Raw genomic sequence first — 15,691 nt, 5'->3', positions numbered from 1 at the left:
ACCCATCGGTGCAGCCGGAGGTTGAGTCAGGAAGATGGAGATAGTTTTGGGGATGGCCGCCACTTTATCATTATTATTATTGTTGTGGTGAAGAGACACAGAAGAAAACACAGATAACTGCGTGATTTCTACACATGTGGTTCAGCAACACTAAAGGCACTGTTGAAGTGGTGCAGCCATTCCCGCCCTTTCTCTGAATCATCCCCACCACCACCACCACCACCACCACCACCACCACCACCACCACCACCGACAGAAACTAACCGTAGCCCGCTAAGCCAAAGCGCTCCCGCCCCCTTCCCCTCAGCCCTGGTAACCACTGCTCACCTTTGGTTTCTTAGTTTGTGTAAGTGAGGTCATGTACCACGTGCCCCTTCATGACTTCCGCCCAGCGTCATGTTTTCAAGGCTCAGCCATGTTGTGGAGATAATCAGGGCTTGATTTCTCCTTAGGGCTGAGGAATATTCCTTCATGGGCATGGACCACATTCTGTTTATCCGGCGCCTGGTGGTGGACACCTGTGTTGTGTCCGCCCCCCGGCTGTTGGGCACAGTGCTGCAGTGAGCCCTGGCCGACGGGTTTCTGTTGGCGTTCCCGCCCTCGCTTCTTTTGGCTGTAGACCTGGGAGTGGAATTGCTGGGGCATGCGGTTGTGCTAGGTTTAACTTTTTGAGGAACCACCAAACTGTTTGCCACAGTGGCTGCTCCATACCGCATTCCTACCAATCAGGTGAGGCCTCTGGGTCCCCCCACCACCCTGCCACTCACGTTCTGCATTTTGTTTGTTTTGATCTTTGACCATGGCTTCTCTAATCACGCTCTTTTTTGTGACCACAAAGGAAGAAGACAGAGGGTTTTCTGTGCTGGTGCCACCGCCGCACCTGGAGAAGGCCACAGTGTCGGTGTCGGAATCCCAGGCCTTGGTCCTGCTGGTCCAGCTGTGAGGGGAGGAGGCTCGTGCAAAGGCTGTTTATCTGGGCTTGGAAACAGCAGTGAAGGGGCTGCTTCTTGAAGCTCTCAGACCTGTATTCAGCGTCTCTGCTCAGAAGAGAGAAGTTTCCAGATGAAGCCAGAGTCGAAGCAGGCCCTGTTGCAAGTGGCTGTGGCTGGCTGCCTCTGTGCAGCCACTGTGCACACAGGTGTTTTCGAGGGTGTCTTCGTCCAAGTAGGCTACGAGCACTATGCAGAGGCCCCCGTGGCCAGCCTCCCCGCCTTCCTCGCCATGCCCTTCAACTCGCTGATCAACGTGGCCTACATGTTCCTGGGATGGTATTGGCTGGACAGGGACGGAGGCGTGCCTGGGTGCTCAGCAGAGGCGTCACGGGCCCGTCACCTGAGGGGCGTCTTTGCTGCCATGGCCCTCCTCTATGGTCCCGTGCAGTGGCTGCGCATTGGGACACAGGCACACCCTGCTGCCGTGCTCGACCAGTGGCTCACCTTGCCCATCTTTGCGTGGCCGGTGGCCTGGTGCCTCTACCTGGACAAGGGCTGGTGGCCCTGGTCACTCCTCTGCGTCGAATGCCTGTCCCTAGCCAGCTACGGCCTGTCCCTGCTGCACCCCTGTGGCTTTGAGGTTGCCCTGGGCTTGCACATCCTGGCCGTGGTGGGGCAAGCCCTGCGGGCCCAGGCACGGGCTGGCAGTGCCACCTCAGGTGTATACCTAGCCCTGGGCGTGCTCTCCTGCCTGGGCTTCGTGGTCCTCAAGCTGTGGGACCAGGAGCTTGCAAGGTGGGGTCCCTTCCAGCACCTGACAGGCCACTTCTGGTCCAAAGTCTGTGATGTCCTGCAGTTCCATTTTGCCTTTTTGTTCCTGACACATTTAGATAGTCACCACAGACTGCCCCCTGAGGAGAAAAAGCTTTAAACTATAGAAAGAAACCGCCCTGCAGCCATCAGTCCCCTAGTGGTGAAGCAGACTTCAGAGTCAACTTTGTGTTTCTGATGTTCATTTCTTGGGTGTGACAGGGGGACAGCGGTCGGTGGAAGGCGGCCTTTTCCTTCAGGGCCACGCTACAGGACGTGAATAACCAAACGTGTTCATCATGGCAGCTCTCTGTCAAAGAGCTGGAGCAAGTGGGGCCTGATCGAGGGGAAGGGTGTGGCTTGTACTGTTCTTGTAAATTTTCTGCAGTTGAAAAATAAAACTGGGGGGGCAGGTGAGGACCCCAAGAAATTCACCAGCGGAGACAGGAGAAGGCAGGGCTGTGTCCCAAACCAGAAATGTGTAAATGTCCCCAGAGGTGAACAGCTCAGGGAGGCCAGGGCACCCACCACACACCCAGCAACTGGCTAGATTTCACCCCAAGAGCTGTGACTGCCCAGCTGACGTGCCCTTCATGTTGGCTGCAGGCAAGTCACGTGGAAACCATGCCATCTCGGATCCTATGTGGACAGGGTGGAGTGGATCCAGATGACTGACCCACCACCCAGACCCAAAGCAAACCCACTGCCACCCAGTTGATTCAGATTCACAGTGACCTTGTGGGATAAAGTGGGACTGGCCCAGAAGGTTTCCAAGGCTGTCATCTTTACAGAAGCAGACTGCCACTTTTTTCTCACGCAGAGTAGCTGGTGGGTTTCGACCACAAACCTGTCAGCTAGCAGCCAAGTGTTTAACCGCTGCACCACCAGGACTCCACCAGTACACCAGAGATGGGGTTTGCAAAGAAAAGGCAGCCACCCACAGGGGTTGGGCAAACCACAGGATTGCAAAGCCAAACACAGCAAAGTGCGCATCCCTCGGTCTCTGAAGGGCCCCCAGGTGCCATGCGCTTCTAGGCAACCAGGCAGGAAAGCAGATTCTATGCCACCAGCCTTTCTCCTTTAAACCAACACCCAAACTGCAAGGTGCTTCCTGGGTATAGCCTTGGAGCCAGAGTGCAACTTAGATATCCTTGGAGAGCATCTCTACACCCCTACGGGGCTGGGTGTCTGTTGCTGTTGGAGACTTGGAGCCCGCCTGAGGATCCCTGTGTCCCCATCCCCCAGGTCCTGACCAACTGTCATCTCCTGACTCAAGACTTCTACCACACTCCCAGCATGCTGCTCACCCAGGGAGAGTTGTAAAGCAGACCCTCTGGTCAGACCTGGTGGGTGAGATGTGCTCACCCATCTGACATTGGACGTGGCCTGGGCTGGGCACATAGGCGGGGCTGACCCACACACTGGGCTCTGATCAGTTCTAAGTTCTGATTCTAAAGCCATGGGCCGGAGAAAAGGAAACCGGCTCTGGGGTCCCCAGAGGGCCTGCTCTTCCATTGCAGAGGCCTCCTTGGTGGCTTAGTTAGAGACTTAGGGGCACCAGGGCCTTGGGGGGCCACTCCCCTACCAAGTGAGTGTGTGCCACCCCCAAAGTCTTCAGTGACTCGGGCGTTCGAGGGGTTGGCCTCCCAGTGTGTGTCCCTGAGAGGGGCCAAGGGGTTGGTTTTATCCACTCCTCACCTTCGAGCTGCGGGCACCAGTGACTTTCATTTTGATGTAATAACTGACCTGTGAACCTTCTGCTTTTCATATGTCTCCTGGGTCAGGGGAGGTCCCTGCAGGAAACAGGTGGTACTCTCAGGTTAGGGTGATTGAGGGGGGCTTCAGGGGAAGCAGCACACAGGGCAGGGCCGGGTGGAGCAGTGAGCTTTGACGGCAGGGGAACCACCTGTCCCCAGTCCTCCGCTGCCCGGCTCCCGGCGGGGTGCCAGATAGAGGGTGAAAGGGGTCAGCGCTGCAGGGGGCATGCTCGTGTGCCAGTGTCATTGGGCGTCCTGTGTTTTTAATGAACATTTCCTTTTATGGTGGTAAAAATATACATAACAAAACGTTGGCCAGTTCAACAGTTTTAACACGTGTAATTCAGTGACTTTGATTACACGCTTCATGTCGGGCATTATTTGTCGCTGTCCTTTTCCGCCTTGGTCCACTGCCATCAGCGAACACGTGGTCCTGCCTTAGCGCTCCACTGCTGCTGTAACAGAAATGCCGCAAGTGGTGGGGGCAGGGGGCTTTCACAAACGTTTATTTCACACAGTTTAGGAGGCTGGAAGTTTGACCTCAGGGTGCCAACTCTCAGGGAAGGCGCACTCTCTGCTCTGGAGAAAGATCCTTGTCCCTTCAGCTTCTCCGTCCTGGTTCTTTGGAGATCTCCACGTGGCTTGGCATCTATCGAACCCCATGTCTCTCTGCTCCCGTTTCATCTCTTTTATATCTCACAACACACTCTACACTAATCCTGCCTCATGAACTTAACGAAGACAGCCCATTCCCAAGTAGGAGTCTAAACCCAGACATAGGGATGAGGACTGACACCCCAGATTTTAGGGGGACATAATTCAATCCACAACAGCCCCCTAAACAGTAACTCCCCTCCCCCCCACCCCTGGTAACCATGAATAAGGTTTGATTTCTAGGTATTTGCGGATTTCATGTACATGTTTGTCCTCTTTGTGACTGGCGGCTTTCTCTCAGCATGACGTGTACCAGGTCACCCGTGTGGTGGCGTGCAGCAGGACTCCACTGAGCGGTATTCCACTGTGTGTGTGGACCCCACGTTTATCCATCATCTGTTGGTGCACATGTCGGTGGTCTCCACCTTTTGCCTGTTGTCCACCAAAAATTAAAAAAAAAAAAAAATCACATCCTCGCTGTACAGCCAGAAGCAGCTCATTTTGAAGGCTCAGTGTTTCACAGACCACCTTCTCGGACCACAACGTAATTACGTTGAGAAGTCAATAACCAAAATCCAAACCAAACACAGCTCCATACAGTGCAAATTAAACAAAAAATTATAGAAGATCCTGCATAGAGTGGGAGAACAGTGTGGAGCAAAACTCAAAATCGTAAAAGAAAAAGACCAGGCTTCCTGGTCTGACACAGCCTGGTGAGTCCCTCGAGACTATGGCTCCTAGCTGCCCTTCGGGTCTGGAATTGAACCCACTCCTGTGGCTTCCAGCCAAACAGACAGGCATGCAGAGTGAACACTTACATCAGGCAGATGCACCCCTTGGAGTGGTCGATTGTGGGAGAACAGAGGGGCAGGGTTTGCACAGGGAGCAAACCCACTCGGCTGGAGGAGGGGAGTGCATGAGAGGGAAGGACACAGGGAAGAGGTAACTACAAGGAGGAAGTGGGAAGAGAGCTGTTAGATTGTGGGGATTGCAGTCAATGTCACAAGACAGGATGTGTATGAACTGTATAGAAAATGAATTTGCTGTGTAAACTTTTACCCAAATCACAATTTAAAAAAAAAAAAAAAAAAGCTTTTTTGAATTGAGGTGAAATTCACAATGCACTGGCTGTGCAGCCGCAACCTCTGTCTCATTCCAGAAGTTTCCATCACACAAGAGGAAACCCGTGCGCAGTGATGGTCACTGCCCCAGCCCCTGCTGACCACTAACCTCTGTCTCTGCATTCTCATGTTCCGGACATGTCCTATCAGCAGTCATACAATAGGCAGTCTTTGTGTCTGGCTTCTCTCAACATAACGTTTCTGAGGTTCATATATGTTGCAGTATGACGCCCCCCCTTTTTATTTGCTAAACCTGGCCGCCTGTGCAGGTGCCTGATGTCCCACATCAGCCCTGGTGACCCCGTTCCTCGCACAGGCTGGATGGTTGAGATGCAGAGAAGAGGGCCGAGGCTCTGAGGAATTCCCTCTTGGTCCTCCCGTGCCCTGTCTCCTTGGCGGGCTGGGGACACCCCTGGGCAGAAGAGCTGTGCCAGCTGTGTGTTACCCCAGCAGCTGGAGGAAATGCCCTGCTTCAGGGGGAGTATTGCCATAGGCACTACTGGGCCACCGGAGCCCATACACAGCCTAGAAGCCCCTGTTTACTCCATGGGTCCTCTCCCTCAAGCTTTGCTCACAGTTACAAAGCTAGGAGGGACCTTAGAAACCACCTGTGCCAGCCCCCATAGCCTTGGGTTTCCAGTCTTGCTTGAGACAGACTTCCAGATCCCTGGGTTATAGTAGCCGGCCTGTCAGCCTGGTGAGGGCTCGGCATCTCCCCCAGTGGCTTCAGACCTTTGGATAAAATGTTACTCTAAAAGAGTAACAACCATTATACACGTTGCCATAAGATAGTTCATGTCCTGTGTATAAATCAAATACGCTAAAATACAGCGAATGTCACCATTGGTACCAGCATCGTTTGTGATCCTGGATTCTCAAGGAAAGGAAATGCCAGAGGCCTGTGGGCGTCACTTCATTGCAACAGCGAGAACAAAGGAGATTTTTGTCACTCACACTTCCAATCGGGCACTCCAACTAAGTCGAGCACTTCCCTCCCCCCACGCAGGCCTTAGCTACTAGAAATGTTTGCATAAATATGCCCTTTCGGGCCCAGTGGAGAGCTTCGCCCAGCTTCCGGGGTGCTATTCGGCGATCTGCTGGAGTGTGGGGGGTCAACGGGCCACACTCTCGGGCCGGGTTCCAGGGGCCCAGTGAGAACACACAGTGCCGTACTTTTCTGTAGGGGACGGTGGTCACGTGCCAGGTCCTGCTGGCCCTCTTCATGTTTCTCTGGTGTTTTCGTCCATTGCGGGCCTTTCACTTTGATCTGGTTGACTTCTGCCTCTTCCTTCCTACCTTCCCAGGGGCCCCGCCTGACTGCCACCAGGACCTCACCAGAGCATCCACGTGGCAAGCACTGTGGCCAGCTGAGGTCCCTTCCTTTTAAAGGAATGAGGCCTGTCAGATTAAGTGCAAGCCCTAGCCCCCACCCTCTGGCCCCCGGGGAACCAGCACCAGATTTTGATCAGCACCCCATCTCTGCTATCGGGGTGGAGCCACCACACGGCCGGGCACGTGCTTTCACTTTCTACAAGCGGCACCCAGCTGCCCAGATCCTGCCTGCGACCGGCTGCTGAGGCCAGTCCATGGCAGGTCCCTGCGGCAGTCTCCCGTCCGTGCCCATCAGGGTGCTGCCTCATCACGTGCATCCGCCTGGCCGTGATTCTTCGTCCGACGCGTGCAAGCGTCGTTAGGGGAGACTCTACCTTCAACCTCTCTCTGTTCAAGAGCAAGCTTTTCAGCTTTAGTAGAAGTTGCCAAACCCCTGGCCAAAGCGCTGGCCTCAGTCTGCGTGTCCGCCAGTTGCTCTGCAGCCTCCTGTGTCGTCGGAATACTTAGCGTCTGCCCAACTGATGGGAGTGAACGACAGTTCCATTGTGTCTTGGTTTGCCTTTCCCTGCTGGAAACAGAGATGGATCTCTGCAACTCACTTGCTGAGAGGGCTGGGTGTTCCCCACACCGGATGTTGACAGGTGTGGGGTGCTTGGGAGGACACGAGGTGTACGTCTTAGTCTCCTAGTGCTGCTACAACAAATACCACAGTGAGTGGCTTTCACAGATGGCAGCATGCATCTTCTCACAGTTTAGGGGGCTAGCAGTCTGAATTCAGGGTGCTGGTTGGAGGGGAAGGCTCTTTCTCCGTGAGTCTTGGGGGAAGGTCTCTTCGACATCAGTTCCTTGGCTCCTTTGTGATCTTCACGCCACATGGCCACCATCTCCCCCCACCTCTGCTTGCCTCTCTGTGCCCATGGACTCTGTGTCTCAAAGGTGATTGGCTTACAATTCACCCTACATGGGCGTGGCCTCCTAACAGAAACAAGAGATGGGATTGTAGCCATAGGTACAGGGGCTAGGAGTCCCAACACATATTGTGAGGGGACACAATTCAATCCACACACCATAATAGCTTTGGAAAGCCACCTCACACAATGTCAGTAAACATCAACTCCATCACAGCCTTATGTTGCAATGGAGGCAGGGCAGGTCCAGTAGAAAAAAAAAAAAAGTCTGGAACCATCATGGCTGAAGGTTACTGAGGCCTTACTCTCAAGGAAAGTGAATTTAGGGAAGTTGAATGAGCTCCAAGTTCATGGAGGTAGGAAGTGGCCAGAGTGGGACTTGTCTTGGGGCTTTGGACTTCCCTTCTGTGCTCTGGGCTTCTACCTCGATGTTTTCTCAACTGGAGTCCATGGAACCCAAGCCTTCACAACTTGGGATTCAAATCGCATTTTGAAAATACACGTTTTGAATTGAGAGCATCCACATATCGTACAGGTCACCCTTTTACAGTGGATAGTGCCGTGGTTGGTCGCATCTTCACGAGCTTGGGCAGCCGTCACCACTGTTGATCCCATTGGCAGTCACTCCTCCTCCCTGCCGCCATCGATCTCCCTTCTGTCTCCACGACACTCTCTGCTCTGCACACTTTACACCAACAGGATCCCACAACAGGAAGCTCCTTCTGTCTGGCTTCATTCACTCCGGAAAATGTTTGCAGGGTTCATTGTAGCCAGTGTCAGGGCTTTATGCCTTCTTATGGCTGAATAATATTCCACCGTACACTTGCTCCTCACTTATTGACGGGATTAGGTTCCAAAGACCTGGTCATTACGCGAAAATCAGCATTATGGGAAAATGCAGGCTGACCACATGAGGTCACAAGATGGAGGATGACTCCAGCGCTGCATAACTGCCATGGTGGCACGCGCCTCAATAATTTCTCTTAGAAAGATCAGCACAAGGCCGGTCTCTTGTGGTGGAGGTTAAGGATGTCCCAAACGTCCAGCTTTTCCAAACTGCCGTGCCACTCCGTCATCTCCAGCAGCCACTCCTCCTCCTCTTCCTCCCCTCAGCACTTGCCCTCCCTTCTTAGGGTTCCGTAGCCTGCTGTAATGTCTCACAGAACTCCCAGACTCCCAAGGAAACAGCTCACGTGGTGGTGGTGCTGGAGGCTGGCAAGTCCCAGGTCTGTGGCTAGGTCTGGAGGATTCTCCCAGCTCATGTGGTTGCAGGGGCTTGCCAGCCCAAGCCAGCAGGTCACATGACGGCTGCTGTCTCAAGTCCAGGACTGAGATGATGACAAACCAAGCACACAACTGGGGCGAGAGAGCAGGCGTTCCCAGGGCATTCCCATATATGCCCTCAAGGAAGCGAAGGCCGGTGACTGGAGTCACACCCTCCAGGAGCGGGACTCAAGATGCCTCCAGCCCTAAACAGGCGTGAGAGCAGGGTTTACAGTACATCACACAGTGCAGGATGGTGGCTAGAAGGGCCACGTCCAGCAGGCCACTGCGCTGTGGCACCTAAGCTTGCCCCTGCCAGATGCCCCTGGCTAATGTGCAAATACTCAGACAGGAGATTTTTCATTGCTGTCGTAAATGGGAAATGGCCGATAATGAGATGGTCGCCGAGTGAGGAGCAGGTAGAGACGAACCACATTTTGTTTATCCATCGTTTGGCTCCTGTGAACAGTGCTGCAATGAATGTGGGTGTTCAACTCTCCAGGCCTTGCTTTCAGTTCTCTTGGATCTACACCTGGAAAGGAATTGCTGGGCCCCATTGTAACTCTATGCTAAACTGGTTGAGAAACTGCCAAACGCGTTCCACAGTGGCCGCACAGTTTACATTCCTGTAAGCAACACAAGGAGCTCTGCTGGTGTAGTGGTGAAGTCATTTGGCTGCTAATGCAAGGGTTGCTAGTTCACGCCCACCAGTTTGCTCAGTGGAAGAAAGATGAGGCAGCCTGCTTCTGTAAAGCTTTACAGCCTTGGAAACCCAATGGGGGTCACTATGACTCAGAATCAACCTGATGGTAGTGAGTTCGGTTCTTGGTTTAGCAGCAGTGCACAAGGTGTGGGGCAGTGAGTGACTGGGTCTGGCTCTCCTAGCAATGGTCTTTGTGACGCCCACCAGATGACCGGGTAGAACTATGCAGATGGAAGGGGCTTGTGGCCCACAATGGGCTTGCACAGCTTGTTAGTAATGCAAATAAGGTATATGGCACCTTGGTGGGGGTGGGACTGTGCCAATAAGGTGGATGGAACTGTAACGTGGGGATCAGGCAGTTTCGGGATTCTGCTAGGCTTAAAGTGAGCGCTCCCAGAGGCAAAAGGGGAATCTCACTGCCGTCAAGACAGAGAAGAGCCAGTGGGGGAATGGAGCGTCCTGGACCCCAGATTCCTGTGCTGGGCCTCCCTCCTTGGCAGAGAGGCAGCACGACCTGAGTAGTGGAAGCTGAGTGCCTTTGGGCAGGAGGCTTGCTGACGGGGTGGGGTACACTCAGCAGAGTTTAAAGGGCCTTGTAACACTTGACCGAGCAGAGCAGAGGCCAGGCCGAGAGGCCAAGGGCCGGAGAGAGGCGTGCCTGCAGGCATGGCCAAGAGGAGACTGTCCTGATGGAAGAATTGTATCCTGAGCACGTTCCTGATCCTGGATTGTGACCTGTTTCTTCCCCGATAAACCCCATCATCGCGAGTATTGTCTGTGAGTTGTGTGTGGCCATTGCATGAATTCTCGAACCCAGCAGAGAAGTTGTGAGTGCCGTGGGAGGGCCGGCCGGTGGCCGTGGCCGAGCCGGCGAAAGGCTGCAGGGCGGGGCCTGTCTGGCCTCACGGGAATCAGCCTGGGCTGCTGATGCTGATGGCGATTCCCCTCCCCATCTCGAGGTTAGCGGTTGGCAGGCTCCGCCCTTTCTGCACAGACATCCTAATTTCTCCACATCCTAGCCAACACTTGCTATTGTCTGCCTTTCCTATTATTCTAGGGGCACAGAGTGGTCGCTCAGTGTGGGTGGAAAGTATGTTTTAAACATTTGGAAAACCACCAATACCACAACAACACCTGCACTTGACCAGGTCACGGCTCACATGACGACACAGGGTGGCCCGTGTTGGCCTCTCAGCCTCACCAAGGGACCCTGCCAGTGCAAGCCGCCGAGCTGCTGAGCGATGTTTGCCATTTGAAGCCTCTTTTCCACTCAGATGAGCAGTTTTCCTTCCAGTTTGTCTTTGAGGGAAACAGGTGGATCGGCTGAGCCCGGACCTCCCCAGTGCACCAGAAGATACCGTGCTGGCCCAGGGGGAGCTGCTCCACAGGCACCCCCAGCCAACGACAGCTGTGGCCGCGCAAAGGACTTCGGGTTGCAGAATTGTCAGGGGTTACAGAGACTGTCAGATGGGACCCAAACCTCACATGCACACATATGCTGTTTACTGGAGACACACCTCAGACATATGTCCGTGGAAAGAGCCGGTGCACAGAACGATGCCCCGGCAGCTGGAGATCCAAGGAAAGCCAGCGTCGCTATGTCAGTATCAGGCCAAACAGAGTAATGGGCAAACAGGCTCACGATATGAACAGAAGTTGACGGCTCCAGTGACGGCCAGGATTGGTCTAGGGGCCACAGACGGGCCGATAGGCTGAATGATTAAGTGTGTCGAGGCAGCAGGGAGTGTGCCCATGACCATGTACAGGGCTGACAGCCAATGTTTCTACAAACGTATCTGTATGTGCTGTAAGAATGTCCAGCTGTATGTTAGAACTGAGAAGGGACAAGGTTGTAGTCACTTCTTGGCCACAGCCAGCTACCCAGAGGGAGTGAGTAGTTGAACCTGTGGTCTTGGGATCATGGTCACGGGACATCAAGCTCAATTGACATAGCATACTACACAAAAACTGTTCCACATCCTACTTTGGTGAGTAGCGACTGAGCTCTTAAAAGCTTGCGAACACCAACTAGATGCAACAATGGGTCTCTCCTCATGAAGAACAAAGAAGAATGAAGAAAACCAAAGACGCATGGAAACAATTAGTCCAAGCAACTGGTACACCATGCTATCCTCAGACTATATGACCACGGGACCAGAAGAACAAGATGGTACCCGGCAACCACTGTCAACCACTTGGACGGGGATCTATATAAGAGATCCTGGATAGAGTGGGAGAACAATGTGGAACAAAACTTAAAAAAAAAAAAAAAACGTTTACTGGTCTGATAGAGGCTGGTGAGACCCCCAAGACTGTGGCCTCTAGTTACTCTTCAGGTCTGGAATTGAACTCACTCCCGTGGCTTCCAGCCAAACAATGACAGGCATATGGGGGGAACACTGACATCAGGTAGATACACTCCTTGGAGCAGTCAATTGTGGGAGAACAGAGGGTCAGGGTTTGCACAGGGGGACAGCTGGGGGGGCGGTAGTGCACGGGAGGGAAGGACACAGGGAAGAGGTAACCATGGGGAGGAACTGGGGAATGGCAGTCAATGTCATGAGACAAAATGTGTGTGAACTGCTGTATGGAAAATGAATTTACTCTGTAAACTTTCACCCAAATCACAATAAAAATTCAAAAGAAGAAGAAGAAAAAACCTCGTCAACTCCAGAAGGCGACAGACAGGTCCAGCAGCACTGAGCGGTGGCTGCACTTCTGGGAGCGTCTCTGGGTCGAGCAGAAGGAATGTTCCAGAAGGCCTGCTGCTGGGACGGCACAAGCGATGCCACTGGGATTTCCGACACCAGCAGGGGCACTGAAAGGGCGGTGCAGCGTTGATAGGGCCCTTCTGGTCAGTCTTTATGACTCCCACATAATGACTGGGTAGGACTATGGAAATAGGTGCTTGTGATCCACCAAGAAGATTGGGTGTATGGAAACTGTGATGGTTAAGGTTATGTGTCAGCTTGTTCTCAGTGGTCTGGCAATTATGTAATGATGTATCACCCTCCATTTTGTGGTCTGATGTCATTGTCCTCCATTATGTAATGTGTTGTAACTCCTATTCTCTATGCCTGTGGTTATGGTCCCATTTGGAAGTGAGTTGTCCATTTTGTTAATGAACCAGGATTAGGGTGGGACATATCTGAGTCATTACCTCACTAGAGGGTGTGACTGAAGGTACCACCCTCACCCCAGTCACCACCCTTACTACACTTCTCATACAAGTCGCACAGCACCTTGCTCACATAAGGGGCTTTCCCTGAGGTTACGGTCTGCCTGCGATGTGTATATGTGACTACTGTGGTGACGTCGCCTCCTTTGCGCTGGGCCCTCTTGCATCAGGCTTGGCTCCATCTGACCTCCAGTTCTTGAGCCGGCAGCGTAGCATCTGACCTGATCCACCAGCTCCCACAGCCTCGTGAGGCAGCAGCCTGTCATCTGCACTGTTGACTTGGGTTTGTCAGCTCCTGCAACCACAAGGGCCCTAGAGGACGGACTCAGGCCAAAGGCAGTCGCCTGCCAAGCGCAAGGCTGGTGGTTCAAACCCACCAGCCACTCCCCACCAGGTAGATCTGGCCGTCTCTTTTGGGAGCTCTGGTGGCGTAGTGCCTAAGGCATTTGGCTGCTCACCAGAAGGCTGGTGGTTCAAACTCACCAGCCACTCCTCAGAAGGAAGATGGGGCAATCTACTTGTGTAGTGATACTGCCTCGGAAACCCAAGGAGGGGTCACTATGAGTCAGATCCAATTTGACAGCACAACAACAACAGCAACCACATGATTAAGGAGAAGCTTCCAATCTGACACATGACCTACGCATTTGGGACTTGGCAGCCTCCACAACTGTGTGAGCCATTTCCTTGACAGTCTGTGAGTTTTCTGAGGTGTTGCAACAAATTACGAAACCCAAAGAGGGGAGAGAGAATAGTGAAGGGAGGAGGAGCTGGTGTCAGAGATGATGGGGGTGGCACAGCAGTTTGCCAAAGCTGCACATTGGGGCCACCTGTACCCTCCGCCTCATGGGGATGCTGAGCCTTCCAAGAGAAACTAGGCAGTCACACACAGTGGACAAGTTTCGGCAGAATTTCTAGACTAAGAGACTAGGAAGAAGGGCCTGGTGGTCTGTTTCTGAAAATTGTTGCTGTTCTTGGGCACCGTCAGGTTGACTCCCCCAGAGCCGTGCCCACTGTTGCAGCCACTGTGTCCTTCCATCTTGTTGAGGGTCCTCCTCATTCTCTCTGACCCTCTACTCTGCCGAGCAGGACGTCCTCCTCCAGGGACTGAGCCCTCCTGACAACACGTCCAAAGGACGCGAGACCAAGTCTTACCGTCCTCGCTTCTGAGGAGCCTTCTGGCTGCATTTCTTCCAACACGGATTAGTCCCTTCGGACAGTCCACGGTATGGTCAGCATTCTTTGCCAACACCACAGCTCAAAGGCATCGATTCTTCATTGTCCAGCTCTCACATGCATGTGAAGTGATTGAAAACACCATGGAGCGGGTCAGGGGCACCCGAGTCCTCAAAGTGACATCTCTGCATTTAAAAAGGTCTTTTGCAGCAGATTTGCCCAGTGCGATACATTGTTTAATTTTTGGACTGCTGCTGTGAAATCCTTGACAACTTCAGTCTTTTTCTCCATTTAGCGTGATGTTGCTTATTGGTCCAGTTGCGAGGATTTTTGTTTTCTTTATGTGGAGGTGTAATCCATACTGAAGGCTGGAGTCTTGGATCTTCATCAGCAAGTACTTCAAGTCATCTTCACTTTCAGCAAGCAAGGTTGTTTCAACTGCATATCACAGGTTTTTAATGAGTCTTCCTCCAATCCTGATGCTGTCTTCTTCTTCGTATAGTCCAGCTTCTCAGATGATTTGTTCAGAAGACAAACTGAATAATAAAGCTGCTACAAACATCCAGTGTGTTTTTATGGATGTGGGAACTCAGATCTCTTGAGTTAGGTACCCACAAGTAGAATTGGTTGACGGCAGGTGAATTTCAAGTTTATAGGAAATGGTGAAACAACTCTCCAAAGAGGTTGCCCTGTTTTACACTCCCACTGGCCCTGCATGAGCCTTCAAATTGTACCTCATCCCTGACAACACTTGGTATGATCGGTCTTTTTATGTTAGTCACTCTGGCTGGCGTGTGTATGGAATCTCATGGTTCTAACCTATATTGGCTTGATGACTAATACGGCTGTAGCTCTCTTGGTACTGGGGGAGGCAGAAGGAGGGGAGGGGAGTGAGGGAGGAGACCTTGTGGGACGGACAGGGAGGGCGGGGAATGTGGAGGGGCGGGAGCAGCGCAGGAGGCACGGCCCTGCTGCAGGCGGGCAGGCCTCCTCACTTGGGCTCAGTTTGAGTGCGTGGCCCTGCCTACACGTCCTGTCATTCCTGAGCGGCAGGAAAGCGCTACCGGCTGCAGGCAGAGCCTTTGGCTTGCCTGGGGCTTGCAGGCTTGGGGCGGGAGAGCCCTGATGTCACGTGGGCTGTCACTTTGTGCTGCAGGGCTTTCAGGAACAAGTTGGGCCTCACTTTGGAGCAGCTCGTGGAAGCAGGGAAGCTTGGGCGAATTACTGCTTTTGTAGGGGAAATAATACCTTAGCAAAACTGACCCCGGAAGAAAGAGAGAAATAAAAATAAAGAAGCCAAACAGGTTGTCATCTAGCCGGCTGGGATCTGGAATTTGGGATTCGGGAAGGAGTGCTCTCTAGGCTTTAAAGAACAGTGTCTTCCAGTGTCCAGAATGCGGAGAAAAACTTCCTGAATAACATCCCCTCACAAGAAGGTTAACTCCACAGGATGCACTTTTGCTTGGTCACCGCTCTCTTCCAAGGGTCTGGGATGTTGTCTGGCACACAGAAGGCCCTTAAATATTTGTTCACTGAGTGAATGAATCAATCTGGTTTCAAAACTTACAAAAATAAGCGACACATACAGATCAATAGCACTTACGCATATTGACACACATTGTGAAAGTACAAAAATGAGCTGATTTTATCCAAGGCAGAGTAAGAATCCAGCAGGTCATAGCCCAGTGGTTGATCCCTGGGATGCATGGATGACCCACTGAGGACACGTGCTAAGGTGTCAAAGGAGGAAAATGTGAAAATGGTATTAGACAAAATCCAATCCATTTAGCAGGCACTGGAATAGATGATGGGCGAGCTACCGAGTATACGGAACAAACTACTCCCAAAACAGCCAGC

The 15,691-nt window shown here is 52.7% G+C and overlaps 1 protein-coding gene across 1 annotated transcript; it reads left to right on the top strand.

Moving 5' to 3' along the window:
- Positions 1-1,062: 1,062 nt before the first annotated feature.
- TMEM187 (transmembrane protein 187) lies at positions 1,063-1,863 on the top strand. Its single transcript, XM_007957192.1, has one exon. It carries the CDS (start codon positions 1,063-1,065, stop codon positions 1,861-1,863), a length of 801 nt encoding a protein of 266 aa, XP_007955383.1.
- Positions 1,864-15,691: the final 13,828 nt, after the last annotated feature.

Source organism: Orycteropus afer, unplaced genomic scaffold (genome assembly GCF_000298275.1).
Source record: "Orycteropus afer afer isolate SDZICR_OR568_19922 unplaced genomic scaffold, OryAfe1.0 scaffold00713, whole genome shotgun sequence".
In the NCBI taxonomy this organism is placed as follows: domain Eukaryota; kingdom Metazoa; phylum Chordata; class Mammalia; order Tubulidentata; family Orycteropodidae; genus Orycteropus; species Orycteropus afer.
This window is presented reverse-complemented; position numbering and strand designations above follow the sequence as displayed.